Consider the following 24,055-nt stretch of genomic DNA (forward strand, 5'->3'; position numbering starts at 1 on the left):
GATTGTGTTAATTTCCCCTTTAACCAGAAATGCAACTGCACTGCCTTTTTGTTTTTTTTCTGTCCTTCTTAAATACTGAAAACCCCTGAATATTTAATTCCCATTCCTGGTCTCTATGCAATCATATCTCCATAATCCTGGCAAGATCATACCATTTTCATCTAGTTGCACAATTGATTGATCCACTTTATTACAAATGCTCCATGTATTAGGGAACAAAGCTTTATGGCTTGTCTTTTTAACATTACTTGCCCTGTTCTGATTATTTTTCACTGTGGCCATGTTTAATAATAGGCTTTGATTTATCTGCCTATCACTTTTCTTATTCCTCTTTCTGTCTTTTGCTCTAATTCTCGATTCTCTTTCATTTGACCCCTTGCATAGATTTTCATTCTACTGCCATTTTAGTTTAAAGTCTCCCCAACAATTCTAGCAAATACTCCCCCAGCCATCAGTCCCAGTGACTAGGTGTAACTTGTCCAGTTTGAACTGGTCCAATCTGCCCCAAAACCGGCCCCAATGCCCCAGGAATCTGAAACCCTCACCGTTGCACCACTTCTTCAGTCATATATTCTTCAGATATATCTTGCTGTTTCTACTCTTACAACATGTGGCATCAGTTGTAAGCCAGAGATGATTCTTGTCATTACTTCAATGAAGACCAGGAGTATTCATTCTGAAGACCTTGCCAACATTTATGCTGAAGAAATGCTTCCAGTTAGTGAAATAATTGAATATGGAGTTAAGAAATAAGACAATAAACAATTTCATCTCAAGCATCAATGAATTTATTGAATAATGAAATAATGGATTGCCTTTGTGTTGATAAATATGTTTTCTTATTCTGACAGGTGGATGTGGATAAGATTTGTGCCTTGATATTTAAATTCAGTGGCATTACTGTTAAATTACCTTGGGGTCTAAGACGCTGTCTGGCCCAACTGGGCATCTGCTGTTTTATTTGATATCACAGAGCAGAGCTGCCCCTCTCAGGATCCAGTGATCAGGTGGCTGGACTGTTTTCAGACAGAGGGCAGTTATAAATGTCAGGTCTGTACGTTGTGGTTTCTTGTAAACTGGACAGACATACAGTTTTGGATCCTTGGGTGCGGTGGAATTGATGGCAAATATATAAATGACGGGTACCATTGTAAAGAGAACCTTGGCAGTTGATTCAGTCAGTCGAATATTTCTCCGGTCCCAACCTGCTCCGTCCAGGTAAAGGCCATAGATATATACTCCCTCCTGCCAGGCAAGCAGACAGAGGCTGAATGTTAAAACATCGGATAAAAGATCAAAGCATTCATATTTAAAGATCAAAGGAAGGTAATTTGTCCAATTTTAAAAATCACACAACACCAGGTTGTAATCCAATGGGTATATTTGGATGTACAGGCTTTCGGAACATTGCTCCTTCATCAGGTAGCTACGAAAGCTTGCACTTCCAAATAAACCTTTTGGACTATAACCTGGTGTTGAATGATTTTTAACTTTGTCCACCCCAGTCCAACACTGGCACTGCCAAATCATGGAACTATATTGCCAATCCTTTACTTTTGCAACAGGGTTAAGGCCAGAAAACTATTCCCAACAACTTTGGGTGTATCTACATCACCCGTACTACTGAAATTGAAGGAGGCAGTTTTTCACCATCTTCATAATGCCAATTATGAAAAGACAACAAATGTTGGTCTTCTCAGAAATGTTCATCTCTCGTGTACAAACAAAAAAATAATACAACAGGCTGTTACAGTATGCAATTGATGATTCAATGTTGCATACCAATCGCTCTCCAACTTCTCAATAATGATGTCCAATTTCTATCTGCATTCTTCTGAGCCCTTCTCTCCAAACTCCATCCTTACTTACCTGGCTCTTGATGGTTCCTGGCAATAGTCTGGGGAAAAAACCAGTCTCTTATCACCCTTGGTGCCATACTGATCCTGAGACAGGCTTCTGAACTCATATTAATCTTGTCATTATGACCAATTATTTCATTCTGCATAACTATTATGAACATGTGCTACCTGAAATATTAATTTAGATGATGATTATATAGTTGTGTCATGGAATTTTTGGAAAGGATACTTTAAATATTGTATATCATGCATTTTACTGCCACTGTGCACTCTTGATGGAAAGAAGCTATAAGGTGCTGTGTGGGTTTTAGACTGGGAAAAAGTTGTTGACTTGATTATTGACTCTCAGGACCTGACTTATGGAAAGTACATCGGATGTAGCAGGGCAAAAATGTTACATTTGTAAAGAACACAAGCGCCTAGTCTGAAGACTCAAGTTAGCAATACTTTCAAGAAATTTGTGAATGTAATAAAAACTACTAGATTTGAACACAGACAGGGAGATAATTTGCCTGTCCTTATTTTCTTTGAAACTCACTGAAAGCCCTTGTCACTGCAAGTTTGGGTTCCTAAAGATTCAATATATTCACCATCTCATGAGAAGCTAATTCAGCCAGCTAAAACTAACTAGCTCAGTTCCAACAGTTAGTGTACAGAGTGACTTTGGCTAGGACCAAAAGTTTGGACACAATCTGTTCATTTATTTTTTCTGAATTTAATTCTTAGTTAGCCAAAATACTTTGAGATGACACAAGTAGCAGTTTTAATTCTTTTAGAGACTTAGAAGTTGAGTTTGTATATGCTGTCTTCAAGAGGGATGTTAAAATTTTGTTAACAATCTTGCAATTTTGCTTGACTTGAATAAGTTTTGGTTGTAATAAATCAGTTATTTTCTTGTCAATTTTTATAGCTAGCTGATTTTTTTTTTTGCGATACTGTGCTTTCTACAGTCATGTGCAATTGATAATATTGCCAAGAAAGAGAATCAGTTCACCACTAACACGATCATAACAGTAACATTAACTGACATCAATTGGACAGCACAGTGGCTCAGTGGTTAGCACTGCTGCCTCACAGTGCTAGGGACCTGGGTTCAATGCCCACCTTGGGCAACTGTCTGTGTAGAGTTTGCATGTTCTTCCCATGTCTGCATGGGTTTCATCTGGGTACTCTGGCTTCCTCCCACAGTCCAAAGGTGTGCAGGTCAGGTGAATTGGCTATGCTAAATTGCCTGTAGTGTTAGGTAGGTTAGTCAGGGGTAACTATAGGGGGGGGTAGGTTTCTCTTTGGAGGGTCAGTGTGGACTTGTTGGGCCGAAGGGCCTGTTTCCACAGTGTAGGTAATCTAATCTATTCTGACAACAATGGTGGGGGAGGCAGAAGAGCAGGGTAGAGAAGGAGAGGGAAAAGGAAGCAGAAAGAAAGGGGTAAAGGTCAGAAAAGGCTTTTACTTTTTACTTTTTACTTTTTTTGACTCATATTTTGTAAGGTCTTTTTTTCATGGGATAAATTGAAACCAAGTATTGGAGGCCCAGCACAAAACAGTGACTTAACAGTAAAACTGTAAGTTCATTGGTTGGTAATAACTGACATTTTGAATATCTATTCTAAATTGCTTTCAGATTTAAGTAAATAGAAGAAATATTTTACAAACCAAAAACCAAAAGACCATCAGGAAATTAAAATAAAGCTAATTAAGAATTAAGCAAATGAAATAGAGATGCAGAGCAGGGTAATGTGCTGTACCTGCACAATGTGAGAGCCGGTGGATCCCATTGTGGTTTGTTGTGGCCACATCTGTAGCAAGTATTGGTTGCTTAAGGAATTTCAGTTTAGTCGATGAGCTGGAGTCTGAGCTTTGAACACATCAGGGAGGAGGAAGAGTTACCTGGATGCTGTGTTTCAGAAGGCATTCACATCCCTTAGATTAACTACCTCAAATTTGGTCAGTGATCAGGGATAAGAGGGTGTGAGGCAGGTAGAGGGACCCAGGAGGTAGTGCTGAAGGAGTTTTAGCCCTTGTCTAACTGCTTTGGGATTCTTGCTCCCTGTGTGGATGAGAGTTGGAGATGTAGGAAGGATAAACAAACTGACCATAGCACTATAGGATAGGGAGCTTTCCAAGAGGTGGGGGGGGGCAGAAAAGATAAATGTAGTTGTACTTGGGAATGGTATAGTCAGCGGATTGGACACTGTCCTCTGTAGTCAAGGTCAAGAGTCCCAAAGGCTGTATTGTCTGTCTGGTGTGCCTGGTTATCTCATCTGGGCTGCAGAAGAATGTGTAGTGGGAAGGGAAAGATCCAGTTGTTGTGGTCCACATAAGTTTGATTAGGTTCCTTACAGCCCAACCAATCCACTCTGACCCTCCAAAGATTAATCCATCCAGACTCACTTCCATCTGATGAATGCACCTAACACTATAGACAATTTAGCATGACCAATTCATCTGACCTGCAATTCTTTGGACTGTGGGAGGAAACTGGAGCACCCGGAGGAAACCTACGCAGACACACGGAGAATGTGCAAACTCCACACAGACAGTTGCCTGAGGACTGGAATTGAACCCTGGTCCCTGGTGCTGTGAGGCAGCAGTGCTAAGCACTGAACCACCATGCCACCCAACAAGGCACCAAGGAGATAGGTAGAATGAGAAAATAAGTTCTGTTGAAGGAATATAATCTGCTAGGGGCTAAATTAAAAACAGAATCAAAAAGGTAACAATCTCCAGATTACTACCTGAGCCATGAGATAATTGGCAGAGTCAATAAGATTAAAGAGATAAATGCATAGCTCTAAGATTGCTGTGTGAGAAATAGGTTCAAATTCATAGAATATTGGCACCAGTACGAGGGAGGACACAGTTCCAATGGAATGGCCTGCATTTGAATCATACTGGGACCAGAGTCCTGGTGAATCACAGAAATAGGCCTGTAGATAGGGCATTGAACTAAATAGTTGGGTGTGTTGAGTTGCAAAATTAGACAACAAAGCAATAAATGAGAACGTAGGATTGCATGTTACCAAGGAAACAACAGGAAGGGACAGAATTTGGGACTGTCACATTGCACCAAAAAACCAAAGAAGTGTAGGGAAAGTTGATGATAAAACAAATATAAATGCTTTGTATTTTAAGGCAAACAGCATTCAGAATTGGGTAGATGAATGGATAGTGCAAATTGAGGTAAAAGGATATGATCTCTAGAAACATTAATAGATATTTGACTTTAGAGAGTCAGAAGTAATGGAAAAAGTGGTCAGGTAGCACCATTAATAAGGGATGAAGTCAAGTGAGGGACAAGTTAGGCTCAGCTGATGTAGTCTATCTGGGCAGAGGTAAAAGAAAGCAGCAATGGAACAAAGGCATTGTTGGTAGCACACAGACCCCAGACAGTAACCATTCTGAAAGAAAGGCAAATAATAGGAGCATGTAAAAAGAATAGAACAACAAGTATGGATGAGTTTAACCTTCATGTTGATTAGGTTAATCAAATTGGAAACAGTAGCTACAATAACATATACACAGAGTGCATGAGGAATAGTTTCCTGAAGTGATATGTCACAGAGCCAACCAGGGAGCAGGGTATCTTGGATCTGGTAATGAGTAATAAGGTTTAATAAATCACCTTGGAGTAAAAGATCCCCTAGGAAATAGTGATCATAGCATGATAGAATTTAATTGTCATAAATAACTATCTTTACTTTAAATAAAGCCAACACACCATACATCTTCTTAACATCCTTATCAACCTGGGTGGCAACTTTGAGGGATCTATGGACATGGACTCTAACATCCCTCTGTTCCTACAAACTCCCTGTATTCTGCATTCAAATTCAACCTTCCAAAGTGAATCACTTCACACTTTTCCAGGTTGAACTCCATCTGCCACTTATCAGTCCAGTTTTGCATCCTGTCAATGTCTCGTTGCAACATACCACAGCCCTCCACATTGTCTACCACTCCACCAACCTTTGTGTCATTGGAAAACCTACTAATCCACCCTTCCATATCCTCATCCAAGTCATGTATAAAAATCACAAAGAACTGAGGTCCCAGAACCGATCCCTGTGGAACATCACTGGTCACCAATCTCCAAGCTGAATATTTTCCATCTACCACCACTCTCTGTCTTCTATGGGCCAGCCAAGTCTGTATCCAAACTAACAGGTTTCCCTGTATCCCATACCTCCTTATTTTCTGAATGAGCCTACCATAGCGAACCTTATGAAACGCCTTGCTAAAATCCATGTACACCACATCCATGCTCGACCATCATCAATGTGTTTTGTCACATCCTCAAAGAATTCAATAAGGTTGTGAGGCATGACCTGCCCCTCATAAAACCATGCTGACTATCTCTAACCAAACCATGGTTTTCCAAGCAATCATAAATCCTGTCTCTCAGAATCCTCTCCAATACTTTACACCCATTTGCTGAGAAATGCGAGGGAGGAGCAAAGGAATTCTGTGAAGGTGAGTCTAACTGTTTAAAAGACTTACCTCAGGCGAGGAGGCCTCCATTTGCCAAGAGGTGTGAGGGAGGAATTAAGGAATTCTAGGATGTTTTTAAGTGGATGTGCACCCAAATCCAGCTCCTCAAAAACCGAGTTAGGGACCTGGAGCTGGAGCTGGATGAACTACGGATCATCTGGGAGGCTGAGGGGGAAATTAAGAGGATGTACTGGGAATTGCTCACTCTCCAGACACAGGATAAGGACAGCTGGGTTACTGTTAGGGGGAGAAAAGGGAACTGACAGTCAGAGCAGGGATCCCTTGTGGCCTTTCCCGTCAGCAATAAGTACACCGTTTTGGTTACTGCTGGTGGGGATGACCTACCAGGGGAAAGCCATAGTTGTCAGGTCTCTGGCATTAAGCCTGGCACTGTGGCTCAGAAGGGAAGGGGGGAAAATAGAAAAGCGCTAATGTTGGGGACTCAATAGTTAGACGGATTGACAGGAGATTTTGTGATCAGGAACGGGACTCCAAGAAGGTATGTTGCCTCCTTGGTGCCAGGGTCCAGGATGTCGCCAATCGGGTTTACAAGATTCTGAAGGGGGAGGGTGAGCAGCCAGAAATCGTGGTACATATTGGCACCAATGATATATCCAGGAAAGGAATTGAGGATCTGAAAAGTGACTCCAGAGAGTTAGGTTGGAAGCTGAAGAGCAGGACGAGTAGAGTAGTGATCTCAGGTTTGTTACCAGTGCCACGAGATAGTGAGATGAGGAACAGTCAGTGAATACAGCTTAACACGTGGCTGCGAGGCTGGTGTAGGAGGGAGGGCTTTAGATATCTCAACCATTGGGATACCTTCTGGGGAAGATGGGACTGTACATGAAGGACGGGTTGCACCTGAACTGAAGGGTCTCAAATGTCGTGGGTGGGAGATTTGCTCGTGTGATTCGGGAGGGTTTAAACTAGTTTGGCAGGGGGGTGGGAATCAGAGCCACATGTCAGAGAGGGGGCAGGAAAGTGACAGGATATATTGAATCTATCAGGAAGGTTTCTCATGCGATGAAACAAAGGGATCGGTTAAAATGTGTCTGCTATAATGCAAGGAGTGTCCAAAATAAGAGTGACGAACCTAGATAGCTACGATGTTGTGGCCATAATGGAGACGTGGGTTTCACAAGGGCAGGAATGGTTGCTTGCTGTTCCAGGGTTTAGAAAGAACAGGGAGGGTGGAAAAAGAGGAGGGGGTGTAGCATTACTAATCAGAGAGTCCATCACAGCTACAGAAACGAAGGTTGTTGAGGAAGGTTTGTCTACTGAGACAGTATGAGTGCCACTTAGGAACAGCAAGGGAACAACCACCTCATTGGGGGTTTTCTACAGACCTCCGAATAGCAGCAGAGAGATTGAAGATCTCATAGGCGAGCAGATTCGAGAAAAATGCAAAAGTAACAGGGTTGTTGTTATGGGTGATTTTAACTTTCCCAATATCAACTGGAACCTCCTAAGTGCAGATGGTTTGGATTGAGCCGTTTTTGTCAGGTGTGTTCAGGAGGGTTTCCTTACTCAGTATGCAGACAGACCGATGAGGGGAGAGGCCATTTTGGATTTGGTGCTCAGCAACAAGCCAGGACAGGTGTCAGACCTCGCAGTGGGAAAGCACTTTGGTGAAAGTGATCACAGCTGCCTCACATTTAGCATAACCTTAGAGAGGGACAGGAGCAGTTACCAAGGGAAGATATTTAATTGGGGAAAAGGAAATTATGACGCTATCAGACAGGAGTTGGGAAGTACAGATTGGGAACAATTGTTCCACAGAAAGGGCACAGCAGACATGTGGAGACTATTTAAGGAGCAGTTGTTGCGAGTGATGCACAAATTTATTCCTCTGAGACAGGTAAGAAGGAGTATGATTAAGGAACCTTGGATGACGAGAACAGAGGAACTTCTTGTCAAAAGGAAGAAGGCAGCTTACGTAGGGTGGAGGAAGCAAGGATCTAGAACAGCATTAGAGGATTACAGGCTTGCGAGAAAGGAGCTCAGAAATGGACTGAGGAGAGCCAGGAGGGGGCACGAAAAAGGCTTGACAAGGAGGATTAGGGAGAACCCAAAGGCATTTTACTCAAACATGATGAATAAGAGAATGAGCTGGGAGAAGGTAGGGCCGATCAGGAATAGTGTAGGGAACTTTTGCGTGGACTCTAAGGCAGATAGGGGAAGCCCTAAATGAGTTTTTTGCTTCAGTTTTCACCAAGGAAAGGGAAATTGTTGCAAATGAAAACTTAGAGGAGCTGGGATACAGTCTTGACCAGATGAAGATTGATGAAGTTGATGTGCTAGAAATTTTGGAAACATTAAGATTGATACGTCTCCAGGGTCAGACCAGATTTATCCTGGTTGCTAAGGAGGTTGCTAAGCCGTTGGCAAGGAAGTTTGCCTCCTCACTCTCCACAGGTGTTGTACTGGAGGATTGGAAGGAGGCGAATGTTATTACTCTTTTCAAGAGGGGTAATAGGGAAATCGCTGGCAATTACAGGCCAATCAGTCTTTCGTCTGTGGTCAGCAAAGTTTTGAAAAGAATTCTGAGGGATAGGATTTACGACTATTTGGCAAAGCAAAGGGTGATTAAAGGGAGTCAGCATGGCTTTGTGAATGGAAGGTCATGCCTCACAAATCATATTGAGTTCTTTGAGGAGGTGTCAAGACAGGTTGATGACGGTCGAGCAGTGGATGTGGTGTATATGGACTTCAGCAAGGCACTTGATAGGGTTCCCCATGGTAGGCTCATTCATAAAGTCAGGAAGTATGGGATACAGGGAGATTTGGCTAACTGGATTCAGAATTGGCTGGCTGACAGAAGGCAGAGAGTGGTTGTAGATGGGAGTATTCTCCTGGTTGTCAGTGTTGAGTGGGGTCCTGCAGGCCTCTGCTCTTTGTAGTTTTTATTAATGACTTGGATGAGGAGGTTGAGGGGTGGGTTAGTAAATTTGCAGATGACACAAAGGTTTGAAGTGTTGTCCATAGTATAGAGGATTACTGCAGGCTGCAGCGCAACATAGATAGGATGCAGAGCTTGGCTGAGAAATGGCAGATAGAGTTCAACCTGGATAAATGTGAAATGATGCAATTTGGAAGGTTGAACTCGAATGCTGAATATAGGATTAAAGACAGGATTCTTGGCAGTGTGGAGGAACAGAAGGATCTGGGTGTGCAAGTACATCGATCCCTCAAAGTTGCCACCCAAGTGGATAGGGTTGTTCAGAAAGTATATGATGTTTTGGCTTTCATTAACTGGGGGATTGAATTTAAGAGCCATGAGGTTTTGCTGCAGCTCCACAAGTCCCTGGTGAGACCACACTTGGAATATTGTATCCAGTTCTGGTCGCCCTACTATAGGAAAGATACAGAGGCTTTGCAGAAGGTGCAAAGATGGTTTACCAGGATGCTGTCTGAACTGGAGGGTTTGCCTTATGAAGAAAGGTTGAATAAGCTCGGACTTTTCTCTCCGGAGAGAAGGAGGATGAGAAGAGACCTGATCAAGATGTACAAAATAATGAGAGGAATAGATAGAATCAATAGCCAGAGACTTTTCCCCAGGGCAGGATTGACTGGTACGAGAAGTCATAGTTTGAAGATATTAGGAGGAAGGTATAAAGGAGACGTCAGAGGTAGGTTCTTTACGCAGAGAGTTCTGAACGCATGGAATGTGTTGCCAGCTGTGGTGATGGAAGCAGAGTAATTGGGGACATTTAAGCGACTGCTGGACATGCACATGGATAGCAGTGAGTTGAGGGGTGCATAGGTTAAGTTACTATATTTTATATTAGGATTAAATCTCGGCATAACATCATGAGCCAAAGAGCCTGTTCTGTGCTGTATTTTTCAATATTTTATGTTCTACGTTCTAATCACTGACATGAGACGGAATGGTCTGTAATTCCAAGGATTATCCTTGTTCTCTTTCTTGATCAAGGGAATAACATTTGCCATCCTCCAATTATCTGGCACTACTCCATGATTTTCATCCTTAGTTTTCATTTCCAATAAGGTTATAATAAACACAGACTCTGAAAGGTCTAAGTTGAAGGGTTTTGGGGCCAATTTGCTTAAAGCTAACAGATATTGCCTTAGACAACAGTCTTTCAAGGTTTTGAAAAAATAACACTTGCGCAATGAAAGGGGGGGTGACCAGTTCTCCCAGCTCAGCCTTCCTCTCGTCTGGTTTGGTTTTCAGCAGTATGTTTTTGAAGTTGCTGGACCCAAAGAAGCAGGTCCATACTGGTCTGCTCTCTCTGACTTCTCTCCTGTAACACACTTTGTTTGATTTTTCCTTTTGTGCCAAAGAGTGTTTATGGGAATTGCTACAAGTATGTTGAACAGCGTCATTAAGTTGGGGATAATCTGTTAGGTTTTTGGATAGTTTGAGTTATTCTATTCTTTTTGTTTGTGTTTCATTGTTCTTGTAAATAAATATTTTGTTGAAATCTAAGTGGTTTGACCACCAACAAATCACCTGGAATATCCACTTTCCCTGCTTAAAACAATTGGCAAAGTTAGGATCTGGGCTACATTTAAAAAATGTTTTGAGGGGGTCTGGCCTGGTCCCTAACATGTCTGACTAATTTATTTGAGATTTTCGAGGCAGTCTAAACCATAGTAGACACATAGGAACTAGTAGACAAGTTTGATTTGGACTTCTAGAAAGATTTTGACAAGGTGCCTCACAAAAGGTTAAATCATACAATTAGAACTCACATTGTTGGAGGTAGCATCTTTACATGGAAAGAGAATTGATAAATGGGGCTCAGTGGGGATAGGAATCTTTTTCAGGTTAGTGACCCATAACTAGTGGGCTTCCACAGAAATCAGTGCTGGAACTGCAACTGTTCACAAGATATATTACTGACTAGGAGGAAGGAAGCAAATTTACTGTGGCCAAATTTGTAGACAACACCAAAATAGTTAGCAAGGCAAGTTGTGAGATGGTTTCAAGCAGTTCACAGAAAGATATGGATAGATTAAGTAAGTGGGCAAAAGATTAGAAATACAGTCTAATATGGGAAAATGTGAAGCTGTTTAATTTAGAAGAGAGCAGAAATGAGCAGTATTACTTAATTCATGAAAAACTGTAAAAAGCTTCTTTGGAGCAACGGAGACTGAGGGGAGACTTGAAAGAAGTCTATAAAGATATGAGATGCATAGATAGGGTTGCCAGCCAGGATGTTTTTCCCAGAGTTGAAATGTCTAATACTAGGGGGCATGCATTTAAGGTGAGGGGGGATTGTTCAAAGGAGATGTGAGGGATATGTTTTTTTTACACAGCGAGTGGTAGGAGTCTGGAACATGCTGCCAGGGTGGTGGTGGAGGCAGATCGCATAAGGGCTTTAAGAGACTTTCAGATGAGCACATGAATATGTAAGGAATGGTGGGATATGGACCAAGGGCAAGCAGAAGGATTAGTTTCGTTTGGTAGAAGTGTTTAGTCCTGAATGGCTAAGGCTCTTGCAACAGCAAGACAAGACAATAAAAGATATAAATATGGATGCATACTCTGAAAAGGAGGCAGAGAAAATTCTGGATGATTATTATCTGAATGATAGAATCCTGAGACAGAAATGGAGACCACAACAGGTTAGTGCAGAGGAGAAATGGGCTGAAGTGCACTAGATTGTGTTGCCGGTAGCACACAGCCAGAAGGTGTTACGGATAGCACATGAACTACCTGTAGGAGGTCACTTAGGGGTATGAAAGACCCAGGCTAAGGTACAAAAACATTTTTATTGGCCTGAAATGCACAAGGTTAACTTTTGCTATACATGTCATACATGCCAAATGGTAGGTAAGACACAGGCGGTAATAAAACTAGCACCTTTGTTGGCAATTCCCACATTTGAAGAACCTTCACACAGGTTATATTTGCTTGTATAGGTCCCCTTCCGAGAACTAAAAGTGGGAACCAGTACTTGTTAACTATAATGGATTTGTCTACCAATTTTCTGGAGACAATTCCATTACGGAGTATCAAGGCAAAAAAGGTGGTCGCGGAGATAATAGCTTTCTTCACACAGTATGGACTACCCAGAGAGATTCAGTCGGATCAAGTTTTGCTGCTGGACTGTTTAAGGCGGCTACGGATGAAGACCATGTTGACAGCATATTGTCAGGATTACCTGAATGTTTGGGATAAAGTTATCCCATTCGTATTGTTTGCCATTAAAGATGTCCCAAACAAATCTACTCAGTTCACTCCCTTCAAGTTAATATTCGGGCATGAAGTGAGAGGTGTTTTGAAATTAATAAAGAAAATTTGACAGAACCAAAGTCAGAGATCTCACACTTAGATTATGTATCAGAGGTGACGGAGAGATTCAATCGAGTAGGTGAGGTAGCTAAACAGCACTTAAAAAGGGCACGGTGTAGAATGAAGCAGGTAGCAGACAAAAGTTCTGAGACTCGGACGTTTTCCCAAGGGGATGACGTGTTAGTACTGTTACCAATGATAGGAGATCACTTCAAAGCCAGGTTTAGTGGTCCCTATCAAATTGAAAAAATGCCAGATAGAAGAAAAAGTATTGGGTATGTCATGTGAACATGTTGAAACCATATCATACTAAAGAGAAAGGATTGGAGAAACAAGTGTTAGTTACTGCCCTGCAGAGTGAGGAATCAAATCCAGATGATGTGAATTTTGATGTCCCTCAAAATAGATTGAAAAATGAAGAAGTCCTTGAGGAGTGGGATAGGTTAGTAAACTCTCATGGGCATAGAATGCAGGTGAAAGATTTGTTACTGCAGTATAAGGACATATGTAGGAATTAGATGGAGAGGACTAATGCTGTTGTACATGGAGTAGACGTAGGAAATACTGCTCTGATAAAACAACACCCCTATCAGCTTAATCCTTTCAAAGCCAGGCAGGTCCTGGTGGAGGTGGAGGCCATGCTCGACAAGGACATCATTGAACTGAACCAGAACAAGTGGAGTTTGTCGATCGTCTTAGTTCCCAAACCGGATGGTACTCAACGATTCTGTATGGATTATCAGATGTTCAACGCCGTTACAAATTTGGACTCTTATCCAATTCCTAGATTGGAGAACTGTATCGAGAAAGTCAGGCAAGCCAGTTACATCACCAAGCTGGACTTACTGTGTGGTTACTGGCAGGTACCTTTATCAGAGATGGTGAAAGAAATTTCTGCATTTGTAAACCCAAGTAGGGCTATGTTAAAGTGATGCCCTTTGGAATGAAGAACACACCCAATGCATTCCAAAAAGTCATGAACAGAGTGGCAGCTGGGTTAATAAACTGTGCAACCTATTTGGACAATGTCGTGATCTTTAGTCAGCCCTGGAAAGATCATATGGTACAGTTGGCAGACCTCTTTGAACAACTACGAGAAGCAAAATTGGCAATAAATTTAAACAAAACAGAATTCACGAAGGCAGAGGTGATGTTCTTGGGGCATAACATCGGTCATGGAAGGTTGACCTCATGGAACACAAATATGAAGGCCATCAAGGAATTCCCATGACCAACCTCGAAGAAAGAGGTGCTTCGATTCTTCAGACTCAGCAAAATCTATCGGAAGTTTGTGGCTCCATTAACTGATTTGCTGAAGAAGAACACAAAGTTTCTGTGGACAGTGCTGTGCCAGGAAGCATTCAACCATTTGAAAGACATATTAACGAAATTAAACATATTTAGTTACACCAAACTTCAAAATTTTTAAAGTCGCCATGGAGGCTAGTGACATAGGAGTTGGAGCTGTACTGCTACAGGAAGATGAGGATGGGATTGTACTGCCAGTTGGTGACTTTTTGAAGAAGCTCAGCATCCACCAGAGGAAATACTCCATTTTTGAAAAATAACTACTGTATTGAGTTCGATACTGGCCTTACAACATTTTAATGTGTATGTCATGAACAATGTGTCAGAGACGATGTGTACACAGATTACAATCCTCTAACATTCTTAGAATGCTTTAATGTCAAGAATGTGAGACTATTTCATTGGAGTCTTATGTTACAGACTTTTAATTTAAAAACCGTACATGTAGCAGGTCATAAGAATGTAACCGCAGATGCGTTATTGCAGATTTAAATGATAAAGTATAGATGAGATTTGTATTTATCCAATGTTATATATGTTATATAAGATGTTAAGGTGAATTTAGATTTAAGTTATCTGTATGCTATGGTAATGTGTTTAAAGAATAGGAAAATTCTTTTTATTGTAATGGTTCATTTTTTCTTAAGGGGGAGGTGGTCTGAAGGTGTAAGGGGTACTGTATCTTTAAGACAGGTTGAAGGACTTAGAGAAGCTCACAGAGTACTGGCAAATTTACAATGTAGCATTTGGTCCAGCAGCTAGCAGTACCTCGGTTGCAATGAGACAAAAAACAAATTCAAATTTGGCCAAACAGTTTAGATTATGCCAAACTCCAATCAAGTTTGAAATTAGTATTTTGACAATATTAACACCAATGAAGCAATTCGATGCTTTGGGGTATAAAACTGGAAAAAAGATTTAACAGTTGAAGGAGAACTGCCAAGCCACCAACATATGCAGACTGCACAGAGATTAGCTCTCTTAAAGGTACCTTTATTTATCAGAGATCTGCAAAACAGAAATCCCTAAGAAGAAGTATAGAAGACAGAGGAAGATTCAAAGAGAGGATTTGATAGCTGGCTGGTTTTGAAATTTGACTTTTTTGGTAAATCTTAATGGGGCGTTTTACCAGAAAATATTATAGAAGGGAAAATAAAAGATAGTGCGTAGGAGTGCATCTGGGAAAATTAAGAAACAGTGAAATTCACAACTGATCTTGGAGGAATTGTTTGGGTGAAGTTCACAGCACAGAATTGGATACGTGAATTGTTTTAAGTGTGGCCTGTAGAAAGTCTGCAGTAGTGAGTACAGTGGGTTCTTTCTTGATTATATGTTTTTTGAAGTATGTCTCTTGATTAAACTAAAATATAATCCATAACTATTAATTTAACCTGGGGCAGTATTTTGTAAAGGAATTAGATGGTGTTATTTTCTGGGTCTGTAGATTGTGAAGGAGCAAAAATGGCCTTTAGTACAGTGATATGTACTTCTTGTCAGATGTGGGAATTTAAAGAGAGTTTAAGGGTTACCACAGATTATATCTGCAATAAATGCTGTTGGTTGGAAATCTTATCAGATTGAGTGGATCGGTTGGAGAGACAGTTAGGACCAGTGAGGAATTTGCAACAGCAACAGTAGGTGATTAGATTAGATTAGATTAGATTACTTACAGTGTGGAAACAGGCCCTTCGGCCCAACAAGTCCACACCGCCCCGCCGAAGCGCAACCCACCCATACCCATACATTTACCCCTTACCTAACACTACGGGCAATTTAGCATGGCCAATTCACCTGACCTGCACATCTTTAGAGGAAACCGGAGCACCCAGAGGAAACCCACACAGACACGGGGAGAACGTGCAAACTCCACACAGTCAGTTGCCTGAGGTGGGAATTGAACCCGGGTCTCTGGCGCTGTGAGGCAGCAGTGCTAACCACTGTGCCACCGTGCCGCCCACCACTGCGGCACGGTGATGGATGGCAGTTATAGGAAGCGGGGAAAGTCTCAGGTACACTCACATAGATGGGTTAATTCCAGGAAGGTAAGAGAGTTAGGCAGCTAGCGCAGGAGTCTTCTGTGGCTTTACCCATTTCAAACAGGTATGCTGTTTTGGAAAATGGATTCTCAGGAGAACGTAGCACGAACAGGCAAGTTTCTGGTATGGAGACTGGCTCTAATGCGACGAAGGGTACATCGGGTTCCAAGAGATCAATTGTGTCAGGGGACTCTCTACTCCGAGGTACAGACAGATGTTTCTGTGGCCAGCAGCAAAAAATCAGAATGGCGTGTTGCTTCCCTGGTGTCAGGATCAAGGATGTCTCAGAAAAGGTGCAGAATGTTCTCAACAGGAAGAGGGGCCAGCAAGAGGTCATTGTCCACAATGACATAGGAAGGGAAAAGGTTGAGATTCTGAAGGGAGATTACAGAGAGTTAGGCAGGAATTTAAAAAGGAGGTCCTCGAGAGTATTAATATCTGGATTACTCCCAGTGCTACGAGCTGGTGAGGGCAGGAATAGGAGGATAGAGCGGATGAATGCATGGCTGAGGAGCTGGTGGATGGGAGAAGAATTCACATTTTTGGATCATTGGAATCTCTTTTGGCGCAGAAGTAACCTGTACAAGAAGGATGGATTGCACCTAAATTGGAAGAGGACTAATATACTGGCAGAGAGATTTGCTAGAGCTGCTCAGGAGGACTTAAAATAGTAAGGTGGGGGGGTGGGACCCAGGGAGATAGTGAGGAAACATTTCAATGTGAGACTGGTACAGTTGAGATCAGAAGCAAGTCAAACAGTCAGGGCAAGCAGGGACAAGGTAGGACTAATAAATTAAACTGCATTCATTTCAATGCATGGGGCCTAACAGGGAAGGCAGATGAACTCAGAACATGGTTAGGAACATGGGACTGGGATGTCATAGCTCTTACAGAAACATGGCTCAGGGGTGGGCAGGACTGGCAGCTTAATATACCAGGACACAAATGCTACAGGAAGGATAGAAAGGGAGGCAAGAGAGGAGGGGGAGTGGCATTTTTGATAAGGGCTGTGGTGAGGGAGGATATTCCTGGAAATACATCCAGGGAAGTTATTTGGGTGGAACTGAGAAATAAAAAGGTGATCATCACCTTATTGGGATTGTATTTTGACCTCCTAATAGTCAGAGGGAAATTGAGAAACAAACTTGTAAGGAGATCTCAGCTATCTGTAAGAATAATAGGATGGTTATGGTAGGGGATTTTAACTTTCCAAACATCGACTGGGACTGCCATAGTGTTAAGGATTTAGATGGAGAGGAATTTTCTGATTCAGTATGTGGATGTACCTACTGGAGAAGGTGCAAAACCTGACCTGCTCTTGAGAAATAAGGCAGGGCAGGTGACTGAGGTGTCAGTGGGGGAGCATTTTGGGGCGAGCGACCATAATTCCATTAGATTTTAAATAATGATGGATAAGGATAGACCAGATCTAAAAGTTAAAGTTCTAAATTAGAGAAAGGCCAATTTTGACAGTATGTCAAGAATGTGCTGGTCAGGTGAATTAGCTATTCTAGATTGCCCGTAGTGTGAGGTGCATTAGCTAGGGGGAAATGGGTCTGGGTGGGTTACTCTTTGGAGGGTCGGTGTGGACTTGTTGGGCTGAAGGGCCTGTTTCTGCACTGCAGGGAATCGAATCTAATCAACTTTCAAAAGCTGACTGGGGGCAGACGTTTGCAGGTAAAGGGACGGCTGGAAAATGGGAAGCTTTCAGAAATGTGATAACACGAATCCAGATAAAGTATATTCCTGACAGGGTGAATGGAAAGGATCATAGGTATAAGAAATGCTGGATGACTAAAGAAATTGAGAGTTTGGTTAAGAAAAAGAAGGAAGCATATGTAAGGCATGGGCAGGATAGATCGAATGAATCCTTAGAAGAGTATAAAGACAGTAGGAGAATACTTAAGAGGGAAATCAGGAGGGCAAAAAGGGGACATGAGATAGCTTTGGCAAATAAAATTAAGGAGAATCCAAAGGGTTTTACAAATACATGAAGGACAAAAGGGTAACTAGGGAGAGAATAGGGCCCCTCAGAAATCCGCAAGGCGGCCTTTGTGTGAAGCCGCAGCAGATACTAAACAAGCATTTTGCGTCAGTATTTACTGTGGAACAGGATATGGAAGAAATAGAATGTAGGGAAATAGATGGTGACACCTTGTAAAATGTTCATATTACAGAGGAGGAAGTGCTGGATGTCTTGAAACACATGAAGGTGGATAAATCCCCTGGACCTGATCAGGTGTACCCTAGCACTCTGTGGGAAGCCAGAGAAGTGATTGCTGGGCCTCTTGCTGAGATATTTGTACCATCGATAGTCACAGGTGATGTGCTGGAAGACTGGAGGTTGGCTAACGTGGTACTACTGTTTAAGAAGGGTGGTAAGGACAAGTCAGGGAACTATAGACCAGTGAGCCTCACGTCAGTGGTGGGCAAGTTATTGGAGGGAATCCTGAGGGACAGGATGTACGTGCATTTGGAAAGGCAAGGACTGATTTGGGATAGTCAACATGGCTTTGTATGTGGGAAATCATGTCTCGCAAAGTTGATTGAGTTTTTTGAAGAAGTAATAAAGAGGATTGATAAGGGCAGAATGATAGATGTGACTTCAGTAAGGCATTCGACAAGGTTCCCCATGGGAGAGTGGTTAGGAAGGTTAGATCTCACGGAATACAGGGAGAACTAGCCACGAGAACTGGCTTAAAGGTAGAAGACAGAGGGTGGTGGTGGAGGGTTGTTTTTCAGACCGAAGGCCTGTGACCAGTCGTGTGCCACAAGGAGCAGTGCTGGGTCCTCTACTTTTTGTCATTTACATAAATGACTTGGGTGCGAGCATAAGAGGTACAGTTAGTAAGTTTTCAGATGACGCCAAAATTGGATGTATAGTGGACAACGAAATAGTTTACCTCAGATTACAACAGGATCTTGACCAGATGGGCCAATGGGCTGAGAAGTGGCAGATGGAGTTTAATTCAGATAAATGTGAGGTGCTGCATTTTGGGAAAGCAAATCAAAGCAGGACTTAGATACTTAATGGTAATGTCCTCGGGAGTGTTGCTGAACAAAAAAATCTTGGAGTGCAGGTTCATAGCTCCTTGAAATTGGAGTTGCAGGTAGGTAGGATAGTGATGAAGGTGTTTGGTATGCTTTCCTTTATTGGTCAGAGTATTGAGTACAGGATTTGGGAGGTCATGTTGTGGCTGTACAGGACATTGGTTAGGCCACTGTTGGAGTATTGCATGCTGTGGTGTAAAATTATGTCCCAATACATGTGTGAATCATAATGTAACACATGTATTGGGCCAAGCAGTGGAATGTGGTGAAAGGGTTAAAATTATGTCCCAATACATGTGTGAATCATAATGTAACACATGTATTGGGCCAAGCAGTGGAATGTGGTGAAACGGTTAAAAATTATGTCCCAATACATGTGTGAATCTAACTGGAATGGAGGTGTTGCTTAGTCCCGTGTGAGTCTTATTACACACCTCCCCGTGTGAATCTTCTTATCTGTATGTAACCAGAATGGAATGTGTTTTTTAGCCTTGCTCTGCTGTTCACATGAATGTTTATATCTGGAAAAGAGTATATCAGTTGGAAAAGTCTCCAGTTCGGTGAGTCTGCTCCGGGGTTACGTTTAACCGCCGAGCGTGGGTTGTTGGCAACCGCTCTACGAGAACTGACGGCTCCCAGTTCCGGTAACATGTAGAGTGAGTATAAGCCAGACCCGTTGTATGAGACCTGGTTGTGGCGACACTGCGGGGAATAAAATGCCCATATTCTAGCAGACTCGCCTCTTGGTCGTTTGTTCTGTGTCAGACTACTCTCCTACGAACCTGACCTTGAGAATTTTTTAAAACACATGCAATTCTAGTCTCCTTCCTATCGGAAAGATGTTGTGAAACTTGAAAGGGTTCAGAAAAGATTTAAATGGATGTTGCCAGGGTTGGAGGATTTGAGGTATAGGGAGAGGTTGAACAGGCTGGGGCTGTTTTTCCTGGAGCGTTGTAGGCTGAGGGGTGACTTTATAGAGGTTTACAAAATTATGAGGGGCATAGATAGGATAAATAGACAAAGTCTTTTCCCTGGGTTTGGGGAGACCAAAACTAGAGGGCATAGGTTTAGGGTGAGAGGGGAAAGATATAAGAGACCTAAGGGGTAACTTTTTCATACAGAGGGTGGTACGTGTATGGAATGAGCTGCCAGAAGAAGTGATGGAGGCTGGTACAATTGCAACATTTAAAAGGCATTTGGATGGGTATATGAATAGGAAGGGTTTGGAGGGATATAGGCTGGGTGCTGGACTAGATTGGGTTGGAATATCTGGTCGACATTAGTTGGACCGAAGGATCTGCTCCCATGCTGTACATCTCTATGACTGCATGACTCTATGAGATAAGTTAGAGAAAGGAGTTACAAATAGTTGATAGTTAATTATTCTCTGTTAGACTTTTAAGTAAACATAAAGTTGTTAACTTTTACTTTAAATAGTGATCTTTGGGATAGTTCTTGGCCTCTCGAATTTTCAAAGATTACTGCACGGGGTAAATCTTTTCTGTGTTGCTGGTTTAAATTAGCTGCGGGGAGGGGGAGAGTGGGGAGGGGGATGGTTTAACCCCAGGTTGTAACAGAGTTTAGGACCAGAGAGCATTGTTTCAGAATAAATGGATGACAATTTAAGACAGTGATCAGGTGAAGTTGAGAGTTTTTTGAACTCACTGTAACAGGTAAATTTGGGGGCACAGTCCTTTTGTGCAGTTAAGGTTGAAATGGATAGATTCTTGATCAGTGGGGGACACATGCATTATGGGGAAAACACTAGAAAATGGATATGAGTAATGTCAGATTTGTTTAACCATGATCTTCTTGAATGGTTGATCCAGGCTCGAGGAGCCACATAGCCTATTCCTGATTTATTTCTATTGGTCTTATTCATTTATACTAACCGGGGGTGGTATTTTGATCTCGTCCTTCATCAGTTTTGTTACTTCATTATGTAGAGTGACACTGTCCAGTGCCCAGCCTTTATGTGCACGTGTGACTTCCTGTCTCATAGCAGTTAGGAATCCTGTGTACAGAATAAACAGAGTTTCTTTTAATTTGTTTCTTTTTTTTACAAGATAATAAATATAAACCCACTTTGGGAATTAGAATTGAATTGTATTTATCAAAAAAATACTTATAGAGTAATATTTATAGGAATAATCCTGGTCACAACATTGTGGTGTACTTTTCTATGTTCATGTTCTATGAGTAGGGAGAAGCTATTCAGCACAAATGGGCTGTAAACTTTTAAAGTTGTTCTCGAATTCTTACCACCTGTCTTCAGTTGACCTCATAAACATATCCCATGAAACTTTTCTCATGTATGTATGTATGATACATTTCTCTTGGAATCCCAATACATATTTCTAAATTAGTAGCAGAAGTAGTTTATATGGCCCCTCAAGCCATTAAGTAAAATCACGCTGATCAGTGTGTTCCAAATTCCACACTGCCAACTATCCCTAAAAGTCCTTTCTTTTGGGATGTAAGTTTACTTGCTGAGCTGGAAGGTTTGTTTTCAGGCGTTTTGTCACCACACTAGGTAATATGATCAGTTAGCCTCTGGTGGTCTGACCTGCTTTTAATTTATGTATTTAGGTTTCCTTGGATTGGTGATGCTATTTCCTGTGGCAATGTCATTTCCTGTTCTTTTTCTCAGGAGGTGGTAAATGGGATCCAAATCAATGTGTTTATTGATAGAGTTTGGTTGAAGTGCCATGCTTCTAAGAATTCTAGTGCATGTCTCTGGTTGGCTTGTCCCAGGATGAATCTGTTGTCCCAGTCAAAGTGGTGTCCTTCCTCATCTGTATGTAAAGATACTAGTGAGAGTGGGTCATGTCTTTTTGTGACTAGTTGATGTTCATGCATCCTGATGGCTAGTTTTCACTACTCAGACCCCTTGGCATCATGGCAGCCCACAAAAACACCAACACATTAAAACAGCAGCTAATGAACTTGAAAGACCCTTTATAGGCAACAAGCAAAATTAATATATTTTACAAAATACCTTGTAAGAACTGTAACAAACACTACATTGGACAAACAGGCAGAAAATTAGTCACCAGGATACATGAACATCAACTCGCCACAAAAAGACATGACCCACTCTCACTGGTATCTTTTCATGCCGATGAGGAAGGACACCACTTCGACTGGGACAACACATTCATCCTAGGACAAGCCAAACAGAGACACATGTGAGAACTCCTTGAAGCTTGGCACTCCAACTGGAACTCTATCAACAAACACATTGACTTGGATCACATTTACCACCCCCGAAAAAAAGAACAGAAAATAACATCACAGCAGGAAATGACACCACCAACCTAAGGAAACCTAAACACAAACAAAAAGTGGGCCATACCATACCACCAGTGCTTCACAAGATGCTCACTGACAATGTTACCTAGTATGGAGACGAAACATCTAAAACCAAACCTTCCAGCTTAGAGGAGAAAGTGAGGACTGCAGATGCTGGCGATCAGAGCTGAAAATGTGTTGCTGGAAAAGCGCAGCAGGTCAGGCAGCATCCAAGGAGCAGGAGAATCGACGTTTCGGGCATAAGTCCTTCTTCAGGAAGAAGGGCTCATGCCTGAAAAGTCGATTCTCCTGCTCCTTGGATGCTGCCTGACCTGCTGCGCTTTTCCAGCAACACATTTTCAGCTTCCAGCTTAGAGAGCAATCCTACATCCAAAACCTCAACCTGAGCTACAAATCTTCTCAAAACTTGCTCAGTCCTTTATTTCCTTGCTAACAAGAATCTATCCATATCTGCCTTTACTTCAAAGCTACTAAATAGGAGTGCTGGCATGCCAAACAGCATAAACAGCAAATGATAGAAAGAGCTAGGTGGTCCCACAACCAACAGATCGGATCCAAATTCTCCAGTGCTACTCCATCCAGTTTTAAATGATGATGGACTATTAAACAACTCACTGAGATGGAGGCTCCACAAGTATCCCAATTCTCAATGATGGGAGAGACCAGCACATCAGTGGTTGGCATGGACGAATTGGACTGAAGGGTCTGTTTCCATGCTATATGACTCAATGATTCTAATAAGGCTGAAGCTTTTGTAACAATCTTAACCCAGACGTGCCAAGTGGATTTTTCAATTTGGGACTCCTCCAGAGATCCCCAGATCACGGATACCAGAATTCATCCAATTCAGTTCACTTCACATGTTTTCAAAAAATAACTAGAGACACTCAACATTGCAAAGGCTTTTGGGCCCTGACAGCGTATCGGAAATAGTACTGAAGACATGTGCTCCAGATCTTGTCGCGTCCATTGCTAAACTATTCTAGTACATTACAACATTGGCATCTACTTGACAATGTGGAAAATTGCCCAGGGTATGTGTTCTACACAAAAAGCAGGAAAATCTATCAGGCAATTCCCTACTCATCAGTCTATTCTCGGTTATTAGAAACCTGATGTCATCAACAGTGCTATTAAGCAGCACCTCCTCAGCACAACCTGTTCACTGACACCCAGTTTGGCCATTCAGCTCCAGACTTCATTACAGCCTTGGTTCAAACGTTGACAAAATACTGAATTCTAGAAGTGAGGTGAGAGTGACAACACTGATGCCATTGATATAACAGTACTAAAAGCTTGGTTTGGGATGTGGAAAATTCTGTAATGTCAGGACCCATAGCCTTTGCTCCATATTTAACTTTTTCTTGATATCACTATGCCTATGTGTTCATAGTTCCTTGGAAGTTGAGTCACAGGTAGATAGGATAGTAAAGAAGGTGTTTGGTATGCTTTCCTCTATTGGTCAGAGCATTGACTACAGGAGTTGGGAGGTCATGGGAGGCCACAACATCGTAGTTGGGGGACTACGATGTTGTGGCCATCACGGAAACGTGGATAGATGTGGGACAGGAATGGCTGTTGGAGGTTCCTGGTTACAGGTCTTTCAGTAAGATTAGGGAGGGTGGGAAAAAAGGAGGGGGGGTGGCATTGCTAATTAGAAATGGTATAACGGCTGCAGAAAGGAAATTTGAGGGGGATCTGCCTCTGGAGGTAGTATGGGCTGAAGCCAGAAATAGGAA

General features: G+C 42.0%; 1 protein-coding gene across 1 annotated transcript in view; it reads right to left on the reverse strand.

Moving 5' to 3' along the window:
• Window positions 1-821: 821 nt before the first annotated feature.
• The window catches only part of LOC122540182 (dynein axonemal heavy chain 8-like), a 1,320,893-nt gene continuing 1,297,659 nt past the window's right edge, over window positions 822-24,055 (reverse strand). The window contains exons 92-93 of the mRNA XM_043675532.1: window positions 20,897-21,018; window positions 822-1,245 (exon numbers count right to left, since the gene is read on the reverse strand). Coding sequence (XP_043531467.1) covers window positions 958-1,245; window positions 20,897-21,018 — 410 coding nt within the window. The 3' untranslated portion in view covers window positions 822-957. The remainder of the gene's footprint in view (window positions 1,246-20,896; window positions 21,019-24,055) is intronic.

Source organism: Chiloscyllium plagiosum, chromosome 3 (genome assembly GCF_004010195.1).
Source record: "Chiloscyllium plagiosum isolate BGI_BamShark_2017 chromosome 3, ASM401019v2, whole genome shotgun sequence".
NCBI classification, from domain to species: domain Eukaryota; kingdom Metazoa; phylum Chordata; class Chondrichthyes; order Orectolobiformes; family Hemiscylliidae; genus Chiloscyllium; species Chiloscyllium plagiosum.